This window comes from Giraffa tippelskirchi, chromosome 7 (assembly GCF_054371585.1).
Source record: "Giraffa tippelskirchi isolate mGirTip1 chromosome 7, T2T-mGirTip1v1.2.pri, whole genome shotgun sequence".
Taxonomy (NCBI): Eukaryota; Metazoa; Chordata; class Mammalia; order Artiodactyla; family Giraffidae; genus Giraffa; species Giraffa tippelskirchi.
The window spans coordinates 15376689-15398392 of record NC_137281.1 but is presented as its reverse complement, the minus strand read 5'-3'; the positions used below and the strand labels follow the sequence as shown (position 1 = coordinate 15398392).

General features: G+C 35.6%; 2 protein-coding genes and 2 non-coding genes across 55 annotated transcripts in view; 2 read left to right on the top strand and 2 right to left on the bottom strand.

Annotated features, from left to right (window-relative positions):
- LOC145515678 (uncharacterized) overlaps positions 1–21704 on the top strand; it is a 106068-nt gene that overhangs the window by 71894 nt on the left and 12470 nt on the right. For 2 of the 3 annotated variants that reach the window (XM_081516732.1, XM_081516727.1), the window contains exon 1: positions 21329–21379. The exons of the other annotated variant lie outside the window; for it this stretch is intronic. The gene's annotated coding sequence lies outside the window, so the exon portion shown is untranslated. Of the gene's footprint in view, positions 1–21328; positions 21380–21704 lie in introns of those variants that run through there. 3 annotated transcript variants of the gene reach the window in all.
- On the bottom strand, positions 803–21683 carry ZNF568 (zinc finger protein 568). Of its 50 annotated transcripts, XM_081516872.1 has the most exons (9): positions 21427–21458; positions 19954–20022; positions 17109–17272; positions 16332–16604; positions 13928–14059; positions 11896–12055; positions 6126–6252; positions 5767–5862; positions 803–3571 (listed from the first exon to the last, which is right to left on the bottom strand). In XM_081516872.1, the coding sequence occupies exons 7-9, from the start codon at positions 6193–6195 to the stop codon at positions 1989–1991; spliced, it is 1749 nt and encodes a 582-aa protein (XP_081372998.1). In that variant the 5' UTR covers positions 6196–6252; positions 11896–12055; positions 13928–14059; positions 16332–16604; positions 17109–17272; positions 19954–20022; positions 21427–21458; the 3' UTR covers positions 803–1988. The 50 variants fall into 50 exon arrangements, with proteins under 50 accessions (XP_081372998.1, XP_081372967.1, XP_081372981.1 ...); XM_081516841.1 differs by lacking the exons at positions 11896–12055; positions 21427–21458 and adding an exon at positions 21594–21683 and having other exon boundaries at positions 14001–14059; XM_081516855.1 differs by lacking the exon at positions 11896–12055 and having other exon boundaries at positions 21113–21458.
- LOC145515982 (small nucleolar RNA SNORA25) lies at positions 11439–11565 on the top strand. The gene has a single exon (XR_014061173.1). It is a non-coding gene; the product is annotated as a small nucleolar RNA SNORA25 (small nucleolar RNA).
- TRNAM-CAU (transfer RNA methionine (anticodon CAU)) lies at positions 17574–17646 on the bottom strand. The gene has a single exon. It is a non-coding gene; the product is annotated as a tRNA-Met (tRNA).

Genomic DNA, 21704 nt, shown 5'->3' with positions numbered 1-21704 from the left:
CTGATTCATGTATTGTTTAACAGAGAATGATATCCTTTCAGAGGAACTGTTATTACTGCTCAGGGTCTTACACCACACATTGCTTTCAACCAAAACTAGATAGGTACATAAATCAAGGGTTGTAGAAGAAATAAAATGATCTGTAGGTTAAGAGTGAAGCAATTTTACATAATTGCTTAAGGCTATCTCAAGAAAATAAAAGGTTTTCTTGTTTCAAAATATTGTAATAATTAATGATTATATTAATGCTTATGCTGGCTGTATGGAAATGTACAGAGTAAGAAGACTAATATTGTAGAGTTAGTTTCTCAAAATTTTTTTCTCTCCATAATGACTCTAAGCATATTACTAATTCATTAGTTATGAATCCAACAAGTTGTCAAATAAAACAAGACACACTGAGAGAGCAGGGATCATTAGATCATGATACCCTAAAATTCTAAATAAAAATCACATTTGATTTGTCACATTGCCCTCTGATTTTCAAATTTTTAACAAATAATTACATGCTTCTTGAATCTAATTGGTTGATGTAATTGGTTGAAAATTAAGTCCTAAATAAAGAATGTGAAATAAGAGCATAAGACTGATGAGACATGCTAATTTCATATTAAATAGTAAACAGGATTATCACTTTTAATTACTAATTTTCTGGAAATATTTTTGATAAAACAGTTCAGCATCTGATAGAGCACATGAATCTATTATAACACTTTCCTCTATGCATAGTCATCCCCTAACCCATAAATTCTGTGAAGTAAGTACAAAAACAATATTAAGACATCCATATCACCATCATGTATCATTAACTTTTAAGATTTATTTTATATGCTATTCATCTCTTTTTAAGGCATAAAAATTACAAGTAAAGCTAAAAGTCCCCTTTGAGCAACACCCTGAATCCTAATCTCCTGCCAGAGACAACACTATCAATAATTTGATATGTGTCCTTTTTAATCCATTTAAAATAGTTTTACATACATATTTCAGTAATAAAAACATAGTTCTATTCTTTGTGAATGATTTCACTCCAATTTACATGAATGTTATTTTACAGTATGTTTCATCTAGATCTTAATTTTTTTCCACTCAACATTATTTTAGATAACAACCCATGTTATACAATACAGACCAAGTTCATTACTTTTAACTGCTGTATACTATTCCATTATTTTAATATCACATTTTACTCATCCATTATCCTTTCAATATATAGGTTGTATTCTATTCAGATATATATATTTCTTATGCATAGTTGTGAATTTCTTTAGGATGTGTATCCAGAAGAGAAGCTACAGGGTCCTTTTAAAAAATGTTTCCCTGCCTCAAAGTCACAGACAACATCCTGTTATTTCCTTCCAAGAAGTTCAGAGTTTGGCTGTTCACATTTCAGTGTTCAAATCCTCTGGAATTATGTTTCTTTATATGTTGTAAGGTTGTATGTAATTTTATTTTCCCCAGTATGGAGATTCAAGTACTCCAGGCTGTTCCTCCCACTGATTCATGATGTCATGCCTAATACACAACAAGTTCGCATATATTCACGGGTTTATTTCTAGGCATTCTATTCTGTAAAACTTTTCTATCTACCTATTAATGTACTAATATTACACACTATTAAATGACCATAACTTCGCTATACATGTAGTATATGGTAGAAGGTATGTCCTCTCTGTTCTTTTTTAATATTATCTCAGCAATCCATAGACTTTTATTTCATATGAGGTTTAGAATCATTTTATAAAGATCCTAGAAAATTCCTGTCAGATGTTTGGAACTCTAGTAGGTCTATAGATTAAGTTGGGAAGAACAGACGTTTTATAATACTGGGGTTTTCCATCTACATTCTCTCCTTTACTCAAATCTTTTGCCCTTTAATAAAGCTTTACAATTTTTTCATAAGAATCTTGTTCATTTTTTGAGATTATGCCAAGATATTTTAAAGTTAAGTAAAGCTTGGGTTGAATTTAAAAGAAAGTCTTATTCATTTAGTATACTCGGCGTTTCTCACCTGTATGACCCCTCTTATGTATAGAAAGGGATGCTCTTTGAGAGAATGCTTTTCCACATTCATTACATTCATAGGGTTTCTCACCAGTGTGAATTCTCATATGTATAATAAGTAATGAGCATTGAGAGAAGGCTTTTCCACATTTATTACATTCATACGGTTTCTCCCCTGTATGACTTCTAACATGAAGAGTAAGGGATGAGATTCGAGAAAAAGCTTTATCGCATTCATTACATTTAAATGGTTTCTCTCCAGTATGAATTTTTTCATGTTCAAGGAGGTTTTGTCTCTGACTGAAAGCTTTTCCACATTCATTACAATGATAGGGTTTCTCTCCAGTATGAATTTTTTCATGTTCCGTGAGATTTGATTTCTGACTAAAGGCTTTCCCACATACTGTACATGCATAGGGTTTTTCACCAGTATGAGTTCTCTGGTGTCGGATGAGGTTTGACATCTGAATAAAAGCTTTCCCACATTCATTACACTCATAAGGTTTTTCTCCAGTATGAATTTTCTGATGTGTAATGAGATTTTCTTTCCGGCTGAAGGCTTTTCCACATTCATTACATTCATAGGGTTTCTCAGCTGTATGATTTCTCATGTGTACAGTAAGGGATGAACTTTGAGAGAATGCTTTTCCACATTCACTACATACATAGGGTTTCTCACCTGTATGACTTCTCATATGTATAATAAACACTGAGCATTGAGAGAAGGCTTTTCCACATTTATTACATTTATAGGGTTTCTCCCCTGTGTGACTTCTCATATGTAGATTAACAGATGACATCCGAGAAAAAGCTCTACCACATTCATTACATGCATAAGGTTTCTCACCAGTATGAATTTTCTCGTGCTCAATAAGATTTTGCTTCTGGCTGAAGGCTTTTCCACATTCCTTACATTCATAGGGTTTTTCCCCAGTATGAATTCTCTCATGTTCAATGAGATTTGATTTCTGACTGAAGGCCTTCCAACAATCCTTACATGCATAAGGTTTCTCTCCAGTATGAATTCTCTGGTGTCTAATAAGGTTTGACATCTGAATGAAAGCTTTTCCACATTCATTACACTTATATGGTTTTTCCCCAGTATGAATTTTTTGATGTGTAATAAGATTTTCCTTCCTACTGAAAGCTTTTCCACATTCCTTACATTCATAGGGTTTCTCTCCAGCATGAGTTCTCTCATGTCTGATGAGGTCAAATCTATGACTAAAGTCTTGTCCACACTGATTACACTTAAAGGGGGTTATGACATGGGATGAGCAATGGTAAAATGGTTTCCTATACTTATTACATTCATAACTTTTCTTTTTTATACAGCCTTTCTCATAACTAAGTAAGTCTAAACTATGTTCAAAACCCTTATCAAGTGAGTCACATTCATAGAACTTTTGTCTTGAAGTAACAAAGTCTGAGTCCAGAGGAAATACTTTTGCAACATTTTTATATTCAAGGACATTTTCCTTAATCAGAGTTTTCTTGGAGATGGATGTGACATTCCTCACAAGGGTTTCCTGTTGCTTCTTGATCTGTTCATCAACTTTCCAAACTTCTAAAATGGAGGACCAAAAATTATTACTTTTGAATATTTCTCCTACTGCTCTATGGATAACATTTCAGAAATTTGCTAAAGTGGGGGGACTTCCCTGGCAGTTCAGTGGTTAAAACTCTGTACTTCCACTGCAGGGGGTGAGAGTTCAATCCCTGGTCAGGGAACTAAGATCCTGCATACCATGCAGCACAAACACATACACACACACACACACACACATACACACACACACACACCAAAAAAAAAAAAAAAAAATTGGAGGATTTAGATACTTGAAAGGCAGAGAGAAGAGTGGGGCTGAAAAAAAAAGAGGTTGAATTTAAAGTCAGGAGTTATATACTGACTTGTAGACAGGAACACATCTACATCATGAAAGTACATAAAGGAAAAAGGAGTCCATATGTAATTCAGAACTAGTTTCAATAATGTTCTTGAGGGCTGGAGAAGAGGAATTATGTAAAACACAGTTCATAAGGGAATAAGAAAAAATAAACAAATGGAGGAGAAATTAGAATCCTGTAGAGAAGAGTAAAGGAGACATTTCCAAGAAGGGTTATCCATAGGATCAAATACAGAAGAGAATTTCCTGTTTCAACATGGTGGAATTAAACATCTCTATCTTCTCTCCTCTCTACAAACATGAAGAATAAACAGAAAAAGAAATATGTCTTCAATTATACCAAAGGCAGCTAAACTCCAATTCCAAAGTATAAGGAAAGTCAGAGGATAGACAGAAATAGGTAGGAAAGAAACCAAGAGACAGTGGCTGTTATTTCTTGACTCAGACAGAAAGCAGAGTGAACAGAGTTCTCCAAAACAGAAGACACACCCTGTGGACAGAATGAATGAATCATTTTTTACAACAATGGAATCTGTATATGTTAATACTGCGTGGTGGAATATAATCATCTTGTTCCGGCCCTGTCAAAAGGTAGGAAAGTCAGAGCTAAATAGATGCAAATATCTGCAGAAATGCAAATAGCTATTATTCTCGTATAAGCAGCATATTGACATAGGAAGGTAGAAGAGAAACTGAGTGTTAGAGAAAGCACGCAACTGATAAACTCTGATTCAGAAGAAGTAAAGAGCAAACCAACTCTTAACACAAAACTCTATGACGGAGGAAGTCGATACAAGCAACAGAGGCTTCCTACTAGCTCAGAGTATTTTTCTAGACAATCTCCAACACTTCTTCGGTAAACAGTGGGTCCAGCAGGAAATATCTTTATTCAAAGATGAGGAATGACAGTTATTCAGATCTATATGATCCTACAAGAACCAAAAAATATGAATATACAAGCTGAAAGGAAGAACTGATACTGACTGATCAATAAGCCTCACTAAGTTCTAAAGCTTTAAAGAAAAACAAACCTACGGACATCCAGACAAACAAATCAAGTCATGTATGAAGGAAAACAATCAAGCTTCAGATTTCTCCAAGCAACATTCAAATCCAAGAAGCAGTAGAGGACTATATAAAGTCTTCAGGGAACTGTCTACAGAAACCTCTAGAGAGGACAGTATGGCCTAAGAATTTTATACATAGCCAACTATCAACTAAATATAAAGCTGTTTTAAAAAAAGATATTTTCTTAATTTCAAAATCTCAGGAACTCTAGCTCCCACTAAATTATAAGCTCCCTGAAGATAGGCCTTTGTTTTTTTTTATTGTTTTATTCCCATGTCCAGAATAGTATTTTATCTATATTGTTACAACTATTAATGTGGTTTCCTTTTCCTTATATCTTCTACTTGGTTGTTGAAGTATACATGAAAACAACTGATTTTTACTTGTTAATTTGATACCTTACCATATCACTGAATTCTCTTATTCTCTTCTGTTTTAAGGGATATCATCTTATTATCTGTAAATAAAGATGGTTTTATAGGGTCCTTTCCAATTCTGTTAGCACTGCTTTTTTTCTCTTGTCTATTACTTAAGTATAAACTTAGCAAGAAATTTACAAAAGGTATAAAGGAAACCTTGGAAAGCGTTTCTGAAGGATACAAAACAGGCAGATCTGAACAAAGACAGAGAACATGTTCTTGGATAGAAAACCTTGACAGTATAAAGATGTCAGCTCTCTGAAAGTTCATTTATACTTCTAACACATTCCCAGCAAAAATATCCAACAGGTTTTTCTCTGGAAATAGATAGTTAAATCTAAAATTCATACAGTGAAGGACTTATTCACCTGAACAGTGCCTCCCAAGCATTTCTTCTTCTACCACCCATGGCTCCTCTTCCTGCTCCAACTTGAAGATCACATCTGGTTTGGTGACTTGACAACCTATTTTGAGAGACAGCAAAAGACTTGAATGTTAATGCTGGAGACAACCATCCAGATCTTGGGTTGAGTCCTGGGGACTTGAGGGCCTATGAAAGAGGACGGAGGAACTTTCACAGTGACACAAAATAATCAGCATTTACTCTAAAGACTAGCACATAGAATCATATGAAGAAAGGAAATGCTAGTTAAAGACATATGGCAAGTTGAAGTCTTCACATATTTCAAAGACAGAATTCTGTGTAAGATGGCAAAGCTACCCTTACCCACTGTAACTAGGTTGCTGTAGTTCTCCAGCATCACATCACGGTACAAGTTCCTCTGAGCAGGTTTCATTTGCTGCCATTCCTCCTGGGTGAGGTCCACGGCCACATCCTTAAATGTCACTGTTTCCTGTTAAAACACAGTTTGAAGTCATCAAAGCTAAACACTGTGGTCAAAACATGCAAGAACTCATTTAGCTAGTATCCAGGGATCAGACACTATATATCAAGTTTTCTAATTTCTAAATACTTAATTTTGTATTTATACTGTGGGGGAAAATATACCATAATAGAAATACCCTGTAGGAGTGTGTTATTACTGAATCAGCAAACTTATTAATTCATCATTTGTTTTGCAGGAAGCTGAAAACAGTTGTCACCAATTTGTACTGGGCTGTGACAGAGATGACACAGATATGATTCACAGGCTCAGAACCTGTACAAGCAGTTGTGTGATCTAATAAGAAAGAGGACATGGGAATAGTAGGAAAGTAATGAAGACAGAAGGTAAATGGGTAAATAAATGGTGGTACACCCAGATAAAGGAATATTACTCAGTGCTAAAAAGAAATGTGCTATCAAGCCATGAAAAGACATGGAGGAATCTTAAGTGCATGTAACTAAGTGAAAGAAGCTGACCTGAAAAGGCTATCTACAGTATGATTCCACTATCTGACATTCTGGAAAAGGCAAAACTATAGAAACAGTAAAAAGATTAGTGGATACCAGGGGTTGGAGGAGAGGAAAGGAGTAGACAGAGTACAGATGATTTTTAGGTTAATGAAAATATTCTGTATGATACTATAATGATGGATACATGTATATGTGTATATGTATATTAGTTGCTAAGTCATTTCAGACCCTTTGTGACCCCATAAACTGTAGCCCACCAGGCTCCTCTGTCAAGGGAATTTTCCAAACAAGGATATTGGAGTGGGTTTGCATTCCCCTCTCCAGGAGATCTTCTGGACCGAGGGATCAAACCCTGGTCTCCTGCATTGCAGGCAGATATATATACATACATACATATATATATATTATATATATATACACACACCATTCTTTGCCAACCGAGCTACCAGGGAAGCCCCCATATACATACACACACATATATATACATGTACTTACATTTGTCCAAATCCATATATTGTACAACACAAAGAATGAGTCTGAATGTAAACTACTGGACATTGGGTGATCATGATATGTCAATATAGAACCATTAATTGTAACAACTGTACCACTCTGATGGGAGATGTTGATAATGGGGGAGGCTATGCACATGTGGAGGCAAGCGGTATACAGAGAATCTCTGCACCTTCCTCTCAACTTTGCTGTGAACCTGAAACTCCTCTTTAAAAGCAAACAAAAAATATAAAGGGTTACATACCATTACCAAGTGGGATTTATCCCAGGAATGCAATACCGATTTAACATCTGAAAATAAACTAATGTAATACACAATGCAGACAGAAAAAAGAACAAATTCATATGATCATCTCAACAGCTGCAGAAAAAGCACTTGACAAAACCCAATACATTTTCATGAGAAAAATGCTTACATCTGTTAAAAACAAGACAACAGGCCCAAAATGTTGTCACTTATGCTAAGCCTCACATCACCAAACTGACTTAATTAGTTTCAGTCTCTCCTAGAACTGGACTATTAAACTAGTCAAGCAGAAATCACCTGATGATCATTAGTGAAGTAATCTGTCTGACAGACCCTATCATCCCCTAAGGGAAAGTAATCGGGCCAGAACCAATCTGCTTTTTGCTACTGTAACTTCCATGCCCCACTCCCTCTGCATGTAAAATTAACTTGGTATAGCTCCTCAAAGTTCCTGTGTATCTGCTAGATTGGAAGTTCTCTGATTCATGAATCATGGAATAAAGCCAGTAAGATCTTCAAAATGTACTCAAGTTGAATTTTGTATTTTAACACACCCTTTGACTTGCCCATGTACTCCAGTGATCGGGCAAGTGAAGATCTTGCCCCAGGAAGCTGCTGCCCGTTCACCTGAATGAACACAACCTGGAGGAGCTGGGAGCCCGTCCCACAGCCTGTGTCAAGACCAGGTGATCTGCAGCCCAAAGCAGAGCCCAAAGTCCACAAAGTTAACTTGCATGAGAATAAAGACCTGTTGTTCTACTCAGAAAAGAAGCAGAAAAGCTGAAAAGAAACCTGATTTAACACATACTTGATTGAAAATTTTTCAAAGAACTAAGCTCTTAAAATGAAACTGGATTTAGATATTTTTACTGGTCAACAGGCTGTAGAATCTGACATCATGAGTTCAAATCCTGGCCTCAAAATTTACTAATTATGTGGGAATTCTCTGGAAGTCCAGTGGTTAGGACTTGGTTCTTTCACTGCCTCGGCCCAGGTTCAATCCTTGGTCAGGGAACTAAGATTCCCATAAGCAACTTGGCATAGTGCCAACTGAGCCTGGTACCCAGTAACCATTTAATAAATGTTCCAGGAATAAATAACCCTTATTGGGCTTCCTTGGTGGCTCAGACAGTAAAGAATGCACCTGTAATGCAGGAGATCCAGGTTCGATCCCTGGGCCAGGAAGATCCCCTGGAGAAGGAATGGCTACCCACTCCAGTACCCTTGCCTAGAGAATTCCAAGGACAGAAGAGCCTGGTCCATAAGGTTGCAAAGAGTCAGACATGACTGAGTGACTAACACTTACACTTTTCATGGAATATGAACCATTAAAAAAATAGGTAACAACAACCGTATTTTTCACTACCTCTAGTAAATTACCATTAGAACATCTTTCCCACTAACTAGTGTATGAGCTTAAATTTCGTATCAAAAAAGACCTGACAGAAACTGTAAAACAAGTAACAAAAGTAAATATGGGTTAATTTCTAACTGTATACAATGATGAATCAGTGCTTTATAACAAACAGTCTATTTTCCTAAGATATTGATGCTCTTTACATGTATATATGCCAAGAATTCCATATTTGAAGCAAGGAACAAAGGGGATTGTCAAAAAACATAAATTTAGTTTGTGTCATTAAATTTTTATTCCTTTTCCTATCAGACAGAACCAAGAAAAAGATGAGAATCACCCTAGCCCTGACAGGAAGCCTTAATATTTCCAGAGGTCTTGCTGGTAATCACAGCAGTCTCCTTCTTCTTCATTTTTAAGATACTTAATATGATAAATCTTTTTTAAAAATAAAGTCTACAGTGAAGGCATAAAGGTAATTACATGTCAATTCTATGGTGTATATGCTGACTGGCAACTTTTTGTAAAAGGATATTTTTTCCTTAAAGTTATACAAATATTAAATAAATGTTATTCTTTCCAAAACTTGGAGCATAACACACAGTATTTTTTCATTGTTTTTCTCTTGGATATTATATACATTTTATTTTCCAAATGTCTTCTACACTTAGCTTGAACAGACTTGTCTTATTCTAAAAGGAGTGTTTAGAATATCGGAGATTTCAATAAATCTAATGATTAAAGAGAATTCATATTGATTTAATAATGATGATTTTATTTTAAAAATATATTAAAAAATAAACATTATGTATTAAATGTAAACATTATATTTATACATATAATTTTAACATACAATTATATATTAATATATCTATATAATATTACATATATAATGTATATATTAGATTACACTGTGTGTATTATGCATTATATTATATTATAAGTTATATATATTATTCTATATAATATATATTATATATATTACATTACAATATATATTATATTAAATATTATAATATATATTATATTATATTAAATATTATAATATATATTATATTATATTATATTACTATATACTACTATTATGTTGAGATGATCATATGAATTTGTTCTTTATTCTGTCCACATTGTGTATAATATAAAATTTCTATTATATATTATATATAGTATTAATATATATTTATATTATTATATAACATTATAAAAATTAATACTTATATATAACATATATATTATATTATAATTATATATTATATTACTTTATTATTATATATAATATGATATTATATATAACACATTATATATCATAATATAATATATTATAATATAATATATTATATATAATATAAGCATGTATATTATAATATATATTTTTATAAAAAATATATAATATATAGTTTTATAAAAATATATAATATGTATAATATATAATTATAATATGTATGTATTAATTTTATAATTTTATATCATAATGTAAATACATATTAATATTATATAACATATCGTATATATGCTATATATTATAAATATAAATATATAAATATCTAATATATATTTATATATTTGTTAGATATAATATATATTATATCTAATATATATCTAATTATATTAATTATATATAATATATATAAATAAATATATTAAAAATTTACTCAAATCCTCTTCTAAGTCTCAGTAATTTTTTAAATGTTTCCTTCTCCCATATGCATCAGATACCTGTTTTTTTCCTTTAGGATTTTGTTTCTACCCTTAACATCTTTCTTCCATTTTATTTCAGTCATTTTTAAAATTTATTTATTTTTTGGCTGCACCACAGGGTTTGTGCAGATCCCTGTCAATCAAACAGCGTTATTATAAAGTTAATTAAAACAATGTAAACACATATACACACACAGAGTATAGTACTGGTATAGATGTAGACAAATAGAATAAAGAAACAGAATAAAGAGCCTAGAAATGGGCTTCCCTGGTTCCTCAGTGGTAAAGAATCCACCTGCCAACAGAGGGGACATGCGTGTGATCCCTGGTCCAGGGAAGATCCCACATGCTAGAGACCAACTAAGTCTATGCACAACTACTGAGCCCACATACCACAACAACTGAAGCCTGCATGCTCCAGAGCCTGTGCTCAGCAACAAGAGAAGCCACTGCAACGAGAAGCCCTAGTACCGCAAGGAAGAGTAGCCCCCACTTGCCACAACTAAGAAGCCCGAGCACAGCAATGAAGGCCCAGTGCAGCCATAAATAAATAAATAAGCCTTTAAAAAATAAAGAGCCTAGAAATGATTAAGCATGTATATGATACAAGTGGCATCACAAAGGAAGAATTTATTTAACAAACAGTATTGGAACAACTGGTCTCCTACATGCAAAAATAATTTTACTGATATAATTAGCAGCCAATTCCTTCTTTGGACCAATTACAAAATTAAATTCCAGTTGGATCAAAGACTAAATATGAAAAACAAAGGTTTGAAAAGAAACTATCTCTATATTGTAATATTAAGAAAGATATCTTAGAAAAGACAACATTGGCAACTCATGAAAGAAGACTTCATTAATGTTGCACAGGTCATTTCAAAGAGGGCTTATGAGACCAAAACTGGGAGCCCTTAATGCTGTGACCAAAGATTGAAGTTCTCCATAGCATGTAACAGTCACTCAACAGTGCTATGTTTTCCTGAGGAGATAATAAGATTTAACCACTCCTTTACAGGACTGGTGATACAGGAAAGTAAAAATAAATGTCCCCCAAGTTTAACAATAATAAAAATTAATGTTGCATATTAATTTTGATTGAATTCTTATTGTATGCCATACTTGTCATAGGCTAGATATAACTATTCAAATTTAAAGTTTATATACAACAAAAGATACATGATAATATATAACTGACAAATTAGAAGATAGCTGCATAAATCCTAATGCTGAAGCAGGCATTCTTCAAATTCCTTAATGTTAAGTAGAAAAAGGACTAACAACATAAAATGGACAAATAATATGAACAGTCAATTGGCGAAATTTACATTTCTTCACTCAGGAGTGGATTTCCATTTATACAGTATCATAAGAGTATGGTCCTAGTCAGGCTGAGTCAGGCTGAGTGGGTTTGAATTCTGTCTTTATTATATACTTGATGCATGAAGTTATGAAAGTTTCTTAATCTCTGTGCTTCATTTCCTTTTTCTGTAAAAATTAAAATAATATCAACTTCACAAGCTTCTGGTAATGATTACAGGAAATAAGCTATGTAAAGTTTATAGCACAAAATAACTAGTACATAATAGGTACTCAATAAAGCTATTATACTTATTGCTGTAGAAGATTTTTTTACCTGCTATGTAGTCTATTCAAATATAAATAAAAGCTGCCATGGAATATAATTTTAACCATATTCTAGAATCAATTTAGATCTGCATGGCCAGAAACATAGGCAGTCCATTTCTAGTTGATAGTCCAGACCAAAACGTCTGACTCTGGTATCTGAAAGGAACTACACGAATTTTTTGAAAGCTTAGAGTATCTTATATGTAGATTACAACTCATTACCTCCAGGTTTTTATTTTCTAAAGAAAATTCACAATGAACTATTTGGAATCCTCTAAAGGATAATCATTACCCATGAATTCAAAATACATCTAAAAAAAATGTATCTACAAATCTGACAGTCTGTTTCTTTGTGACATTTTTATGGTATTTTAAAATATTTACTGGCCACTTGCATTTTTTCCAACAGCTTGCTCATATTCTTCACCCAATTATCTATATAATTAATTACTGATTTTTAAGAATTATTAGTTGTTGTTTTTTTTTTTTAATTTTTGGCCACATGCTGAGGCATATGGGACCTCAGTACCCCAACCAGGGATTGAACCTACACCTGCCACAGTGAAAGGTGGAGTCTTAACTACTGGACCACCTGGAAAGTTTCAGTATACTTCTATATTACAAAAACTGTTTACAGTTTTGCCTTATTACAGTGTTTATGGCAGGTTTATTGAAGAGAAGGATTAATTTTGTGAACACAAATAAGGCATCTTCTCTTTTATCAGTTTTATATGCTAAACTAAAACAGTAGGCCAATGAATACAGCTAACAAAAGAAAGTTATATAGCTAATAATTATTAACAATATTTATCATTTATTGAGCACTTACTGTGTGCATTTAGCCCTCCCAATATTCCTATGGGATAAGTACTATTATTATCTCCATTTACAGATGACATAACTAAGGCCAAAGAGATTAAGAAACTTGCCCATAATTATGCACTTAGTAAGTCACTCAGCCAAGATTTGAACCCATGTCTGTCTAGGCCCAGAAAAATCACTCTGCCAAAAGGAGAAATAACTGGATGAGCCACATGATCATACAGTCAATAGAAGTGTGTATGTGTGTTTCAAGATGGAAAAGATATGAGCTAAGAAAAAAAGAGCTAGTGAAGTGGCTCTTATATTTAAAATATAAGAGCGTGAGGGATTCTAGAGTTGGAAACAAAAAGAATCAACAGAAAAGGAAAATGAGTCATTTTGTAAAAATATGAAGAATACTGTTATCTCTTGAGACCATAAAAAAAAAACATGAAGAGCTATGGAAATCAGAAGTACAAAAAACATTTGTCATAGAATATTAGTATATATTTTAGCTCAACTTTAAAAATCTCAACTGAATATTAGATCATTTTAAAGAAGTATTCAGATTACTCTTCCATATAATTATAATTTTTAATCTATGACCAAGAAGGACTTTTAATAAACTGAGCTTAAAATCATTAGAATTATGGAATTGTTTTGGATTTCTTTTTGATCTGGGTGTCAATGAAAAGTTTTTTTCTTTCCTGAATTATAAGCTTTTTCCCTTAAAAACAGCGTAAACTATCGGATGAACTTTATGTCTCAGTTTGCTTTTGCTTTTCCACATCATATTCAAATTTGAACTCAAGTTTTATAACCCTGTATGGACCTGTTTATGCATAGCCATATCTCACATCTCCCCTGGTTCTGATTTTCTAGCTGTGTTTTTCCTCACCATGATTTTTGACTCATTTTTTCCCAACTTACTGGTAGGTTAAGGTAACTCATTGCAACTGCGCTGCAACATAATACAGGAAACAAATACATGCTTAAAACATACAAGAGAACTGGCCATATCCTCTTCTTCCTGGAAAAGGGCAGAGTCTGGAGAATGCCAAGCTGAGGAAAAAGAAATAAAAACCTATTTACTTTAAAGCTCCAGATAAAGGACTACAGAAATCTTCAACACCAGCTATAAGATTACTTGTAACAAACCTCAGAGCTTTGAGAAATATTAACCACCACCAGGCTACAGACACACTGAAATGTACACAGATGGCTTATAATTTAATCCTATAGAATTCTATGGGAATTTCTAGAGGGCTAAGTCTAGGGTCCCCAATGAATCTATTTCTGTAGGATCCTGATATAAGGATCCTATTCCTAATAGGAGACATATTAAGTACATAATAATAAATACTACAGAGATTTAAGGATTAAATTATTTATGAAGTACTATAAAGAATTTGGAAAAACTTTAATCATAGGTTATAGGCACTGTGGAATAGTCATATGATGAAATGAACTGCAGTTATAATTCTAAAGACATTTTAAAATAACTTAATTGACATTTTTTATCCTAAGAAATTCAGGTCCTTCAGGTTAGAAATCAAAGACTGAACACTTGTATTTATTTCTCTTCTCTCTGAAACACAAGCAAAAATGAAAGAAACAAAAGAAAAAAATCTCACAAGGACAAAGAATATAGAAGACTTTGACAGATAAGAGATGTCAACACTTCCTTTGCCAGTAAGCGGCCTGAGGTGACCTCTAAAAATGGTGGGCTATTCACTCGACCCAGAAAACCCCACAAAATCATGCAAATCAAGAGGTTCAAATCTTCGTGTTCACTTTAAGAACACTCGTGAAACTGCCCAGGCCATAAAGGGTATGCATATCCGAAAAGCCACCAAGTATCTGAAGGATGTCACTTTAAAGAAGTAATGTGTGCCATTCCATTGTTACAACGGTGGAGTTGGTAGGTGTGCACAGGCCAAACAGTGGGGCTGGACGCAGGGTTGGTGGCCCAAAAAGAGTGCTGAATTTTTACTGCACATGCTCAAAAATGCAGAGAGTAATGCTGAACTTAAGGAGTTAGATGTAGATTCTCTGGTCATTGAGCACATCCAGGTGAACAAAGCCCCCACGATGCAGCGCAGGACTTACAGAGCTCATGGTCAGATCAACCCATACATGAGCTCTCCCTGCCACACTGAGATGATCCTTACTGAAAAAGAATGGATTGTTCCTAAACCAGAAGACAAGGTTGCACAAAAGAAAAAGATATACCAGTAGAAACTGAAGAAATACAAACTTAGGGTCTGGGAATAAATGCCACAAAAAGTAAATGCAAATAAAAGCAAAAAAAAAAAAAGATGTCAACAAAATTTTGAAAGCTAGAGAGCAGACAGATGACTGGTTTCTAACTTAGAGAAGGGTGAAGCTTAACTGAGCTTCAGGTTGGGGAAACCACAGCAGAACACTTGAAAGGCTCAGGAATAGAGGCACCAGTTACTTCTGCAAGCAGGAGATTGGGGTGGGGCTGAAAAACAAGGAACTAAATATAAGGTGGGGTTGAAGCAATAGAGAAGGGGGTAAAGAAAATAAGGGAATTAAGTGAAAGTTGTCAGATTGAAAGATGAGGTACTCCCCTCAACTTTTTCCCTCTGTTTGCCTCCCAGCATTCCAGCTTATACTCCTCAATCTGTCTAGGACTTCTTGCTGGGAAAATTGACTAGCTCAAAAGAAAATGCATATAGATCCTGACACTGGTCAACCTTCAACCTCCAACAAAACACCTTATTAGAAAGAAGGGAAAGGAGAAGAGTGGGTGGGAGTCAGGATGGGGAGAAGGTGATGAGGAAGGGGTTAGGCAGAAAACAGAGATAAATCCTCACCTTCACTGTCAAAAGTCAATAGGAAATATCTAAAACAGAAATCAAACATTAGCAGTATGAGGATGTTATTCAGGAAAGCAGAGCTGAATACCAGACTATTCAGAAAAAAATGTTCCAAGTAGTTGCCGATGGCTAGTGGGAAAAGGGTATGGGAAGGAATGGAACAGGAAACTTTTGTTTGTAGTTATAAATAGAAATTACATGAAAAATTTATTTAAAAAGCACTTGTCAAGTGAATAAAAACCATCGACAAAGGGACTTCTCTGGTGGTCAAAGGGCTAAGACTCCATGGTCCCAAAGCAGGGGGCCCAGGGTTGATCCCTGGTCAGAGAACTAGATCCCAAATGCTTCAACTAAGACCTGGTACAGCAAAATTAAAAAACAAAACAGAACACGACAACAGTCATTAACTTTTTTAGTTTCTTGGTAGGAGTACTGAACTTCTCTTTTTACATCCTCTCTCCTAAACTCTGCCCATCTCTGAGCCACCTCACCTGTCCTTTCCATCATCTGAGTCAAACGTTCCATTATCACACTGCTACTGTTGATCTCTGAAGGTTAAGATGTCCTTCAGTCCTTCCACAGTCCATACAGAGGGGTTAAGATAGGGTGCAGGTCTAGCAATTCCAGGGTCCACTCTATCTCAGGACTCCCCAGCTTGTGGGGAAGGTCTCAGATCAGAAGGTCTCCTTCCATAATAGATTCCTGCTCTTCATGCTTCTTTCTCCTTACATCACAGATCTGTCTTATCTTTGTGGAGCCAGGACCTGTGGGTTTATGATATAAATCCAATTTACCTGATGTCTTCTCACTGCATCCCTATGGGAACCAGACTTCAAGGTGCCCCCAGGGATCACTATCTTCTGGTATTCATGTTTCTCATACACCCCTCCCATACTGAATAGAGTTGACCTGTCTAACCAATAGGATATTGCAGAATGACAATGTGTGACTTCCAAGATTAGGTCATAAAAGACACTGTTGTTTCTGTCTTGCCCATTTTTGAATCATGTATTTTGAAAGAAGCCAGCTACCATGACATGAAGATATTTAACCAGCCCTAGGGAGAGGCTTGTGCCAGCAGCCAACACCAATTTGCCAGCCATTTTGGAAGCAAATCCTCCAATCCCCGTTAGCCTTCTGATGACTGCAGCTCTGCCAACAACTGACTGCAACTTCATGAAATATCTGAGCCAGAATACCCTTCCCACTCCCCACAAAAACTGAGATAATGTGCTTATTGTTGTTTAAGCCACTAAATTTTGAGTTACCTTATTACACAGTAATAGGTAATTAATATAGCCCCAAACAATTGACTTCCTTGCTTCTAATTCACAGTCCCTGGAGTCACTGACTAGAGATACTGAGATAGCAGGAGTTTGGAAGACAACTCAGACTCAGCAACCCAGGTTGAACCAATAGAAACACCAAGAGTCTAGAAATAAAGGGAATAAAAATAGTCATGTTCACATAATATCTCTTCCTCAAATATCTTTTGTGAGCATAAAAGTATAGGCCTAATGCAGTGACAGATATAAAGCTGAGTCAAAAAACTTTCAGATTTTCAGCAACCCCAAACTTGGAGTGAAAGAGAGCTGCATTAAAAGTTCACCTATTCCATTTCTTTTTTTTTTTTTTAAGGGAGGAGAGCCTTTTACATATATTTTATTTATTTAGGCTATTTTATTTATTTATTTAGGCTGAGCCAGCTGTCAGTTGTGGCATGTGGGATCTAGTTCCCTAGTCAGGGATCGAACCTGTGCCCCCTGCATTATGAGCACAGAGTCCCATCCACTGGGCCACCAGGGAAGTCCCTCCATTTCTTATCTAGCTTGACAACTGAGGTAAATAAGAGTTGCAATTTAGAATTCCCATACTCATTTGAAATGAGAACTATGCTCATGTCGCAGTGACACTGTCACATGACATTAATTCATCATCTATGGTAAAAAAAATCATACAAAAGAGAGGAGACTAATCCTTGTTCTGCATGACAGAAAAGAAATAAAAACAGAAAACATTCAATTATAATAAATTTTGAGAACTGATATGCCTGGGATATACTCCTAATATCCCTCATACCATTTCTATATTTTTCCAAAGTCCATTATCACTAACAAATTATATAATTTATCATGCATGTTGTCCATCCCCTCATATAAAATACATGAAAACAGGGATTTATTTTTGTCTGTTTTGCTCCTGTTAGTAGGTGCTCAGAAAATATGCTGATAAACTGGTATAGCCACTAGGGAAAACAGTATGGCAGTCAAAAACTTAAGAACAGAATTAATATACAATCCATAAATTCCACTTGTGGATATATATCCAAAAGAACTGAAAGCACGCACTTGAACAGGTATTTATACACTCATGTTTGTAGCAGCATTACTTGCAATAGTCAAAAGATAGAAACAATCCAACTGTTCACTAACAGATGAATGGATAAACAAAAAGTGGTATGTACAATCAATGAAATACTATTCAGCCTGAAAAAGGATGGAAATTCTGACACATGCTTTAACATGGATGAACCTTAAGGAGATGCTAAGTTAAAATAGTCACAAATGGACAAATACTGTATGATCTGATATACAGAGTACATAATGAGGTAAAGTCAAATTCACAGAGACAGAAAGTAGAATCGTGGTTGCCTGGAACTGGGGGATTGTTAAGAACAGGGACTTAACTGTTTAATAGGTACAGAGCTTCTGTTTCACAAGATAAAAAGAGTTCTCTGGGTGGACAGTGGTGATGGTGGCATAGAAATGTGGATATAATGCCACTGAACTTGAAAGTGGTTTCAAGAAGACTTCAAAATGGTTAAGACAGTAAATTTTTGTAGGGTTTTTTTTTTTTTGCTTTTATTGAGGTATAACTGATTCACAAAAAACTGCGCAAGTTTAATGTATATATCCTGATGAGTATGGACATATGTATCTGTGATACCAATACCATGACCAAGGTACTAAACATATCTATCACCTCCAAAAATTTCCTTGTGCTGTTTAGAGTTTTTTCAGTAAGAACACTGAACATGAGATCTACTCTCAACATATTTTAAAGTGTATAATACCATTTTTTAAATATAGGTACTATGTCTCCAAAGTTTACTCATCTTACATAACAGAAACTTTGCACTCACTGGAAAACAATTCCCCATTTCCTTCTTTCCCAGCTCCTGGGAATAACCATTCTACTCTCTGTTTCTTTGAATGTGATTATTTTTGATAGCTGATATGAAAGAATTTTGATAGCTCATATAAAAGAACTGTGTAAAGAAAAAAAAGGACTGTGTAGTATTTGTCCTGCAACTGGCTTCTTTTATTTATTTCATAATGTCCTAAAGGTTCATCCATGTTGTCACAAATGGCAGGATTTAATTCTTTCTTAAGGCTGAGTAATATTCCAATGCATGTATGTGCCACATTTTCTTTATCCATTCATCTGTTAATAGAAAGGTGTTTCCATATCTTGGCTATTTCAATAATGCTGCAATGAACATGGGAGTAAGGATATCATGACAGCAAATGTTATGTCATCTGTTATGTTGTCTCTACTTTCCCATTAATTTTAAATACACACACATACACACATAGTGGACCCGTGAACAACATGGGTTTGAACTGCATGAGTCCACTGATGCACAGATTTGCTCTCAATCAATACATATTACAGTACTACTACACAATCTGAGGTTGGTTGAATCTGCAGTTGTAGAACCTAGAATACACAGAGCCAACTGTAAAGTTCTACTTGGATTTTTGACTGCAAAAGAAGGGGAGGGGATTCACACCCCCACATTGTTCAAATGTCGATTGTATATCATGGGCAAATGAATTACTACTAATTTCAGGTAATTAAAATTAGAGGAAAGCAATATATCAAATAAGAAAAACATAAAATGGGTGGATAGTTTGGAGTTCAAGTGTTCTAAAATCTTATTTAGTTTGGGTTTTGATAAACATGCATGTTAAAAATTCAAGGATAGGAAATCAAAGCAGTGGAGAGAGAAAAGGGGATAAGGTAAACTTGCATAATAAAAAAGAAGGCATAATAGAAAATAAAGCAAAGTTTTATCAGCAACCACAATAAATGTAAATGGAATAAACTCACCTATTAAAATAAGTCAAACAGGATAAAAGGGGGGAAAGCCCAGCAATATGCTCTTTATCAGAGACAGACCTGAAGTATAAAGACATAAAGGGAAGGGGTTGTAAAATGAAATTCCCGAAAAATACAGTAACAAAACCTGAAAAACAATATTAACAGACAAAAGAGAACCGTGGACTAAAAGACATTCACCAGGATAAAGAGGCATGTTTCCTAATGATGCAGATTGAAATCTTAGTCCCAATTCTTCAACCCCCTCTAACAGGATTAGACATTCACACTCTTTGCCATTTAATTTTGCCTTTCCCTCTGACTGTGGGTGTAATTAATGTTAAGCTTAGGCATCTGTAACATTAGTATACTTGGGAGCAGAGGTTTTTATGATATCTTGTACTCTGATGATCCACCAAGAGAAGAACATGTCCTGGTTAACCACTGTCCTTTATTCCTGAGTTGCATAAAGAACACATGTGGAGCAGATCTGAATGGATTCTGCAGCCCAGCCCCTCCAGGCAAGCCCAGCCTAGATAACCTGAACACAGAGATTCTGCAAACCTGTGAATAAGAGAATAAATAAATGCTCGCTGTTGCATGCCACTGAGTTTTAAAGTGGTTTGTTAGGCAGCATTACTATGATCACAATAACTAATACAAATAATAAAAGAAGCCATAGGAAGATGAAATAATAAATCTGAAAAAGATCACCAGGGGAAACTGGAAAGTAACACAACAGGGCTAAGTATGGCTAGGGGCGGGGTGCAAAGAGTGCTGGGAAGCAGACTAAAAGAGTGACCATGGGGAGGAAAGACCAACGTGAAACCAGATACAGAAATTTCTTTCAAGCGGTTGCCAACTATGCCAAAAGGCGACACAGAAGTCAACTGAGGTAAGACAAGAACCACTACACATCACAATCACAAACACTTCATCACATTCACACACACTGTACATCTATCTGATAATCACACCGACAACACCGCACGTTATCATAAATCACAATCACAAACATCACATGACAGAAACATCCCATCACAATTACTCCATCACACCCACATAACCATACCCCTCATCATTCTCACATCATCACAATCTCTATCTCTCTCACACACACAGCATCGCAACTCCACAGACCATCATAATCACACACACTCTAACTCTTCACCAGTTTCTTGTTCTAAGAACTCCAACCACTCTCCAGGGGCGTACTCCCACCCGGAGCACTCCGCACTGCCACTATTCCACTCTGGACCTCCTTAAAGGCTCCGCCCAGCCAGCCTCGCGCGTAGCTTCAGCCAAGAATGTTTCGGGCCCTCCTTAAAGTCCCGCTCCGAAGACGCGGTAGCGTAACCTGCCGGAAACACCCGAATGCACATCTAGCGCGCAGTGTCTGGGAGGCCGGGTGAAGGTGACACTCGGGAAGTTACACCAGGTGCGGGTAACTCCGAACCATCCCTCCGCGCCCGCCTCCCAACGGACCTTCCACAACACAACACCTCCCAGAAGGTCCCGCGGCCCGAGTCAACTTCCGGCCAGAAAGGAGGAGGCGCTTCCTGTGTGAGGGAGGGGGTGAGCCAGGTCCTATCGGGTGGCTGAACCCCCGAGTGCTGAGATACCGCGAATTGCAACTCCGAGGCCTGGCTAACCTCTGAATTGAAGGAGCAGTCGTTTCGGGTGGGTCCAGGCAGGGCGCTGAGAGGAATCGACCGTGGGGACAACTCTGGACCACATTTCCCAGAGGGCCTGGCGGTCTATCA

Bases quoted from the DNA above. Each gene is read 5' to 3' on its own strand.
- ZNF568 (XM_081516820.1), bottom strand. From the start codon at position 16,365: ATGGAACGTTTGACTCAGATGATGGAAAGGACAG. The intron at 6,253-14,000 runs GTATGTTTTAAG...GTGTTTTAACAG, and splicing joins AGGATATGGCCAGTTCTCTT to GAAACAGTGACATTTAAGGA. The intron at 3,572-5,766 runs GTGAATAAGTCC...CCTCCATTTTAG, and splicing joins GCTTGGGAGGCACTGTTCAG to AAGTTTGGAAAGTTGATGAA.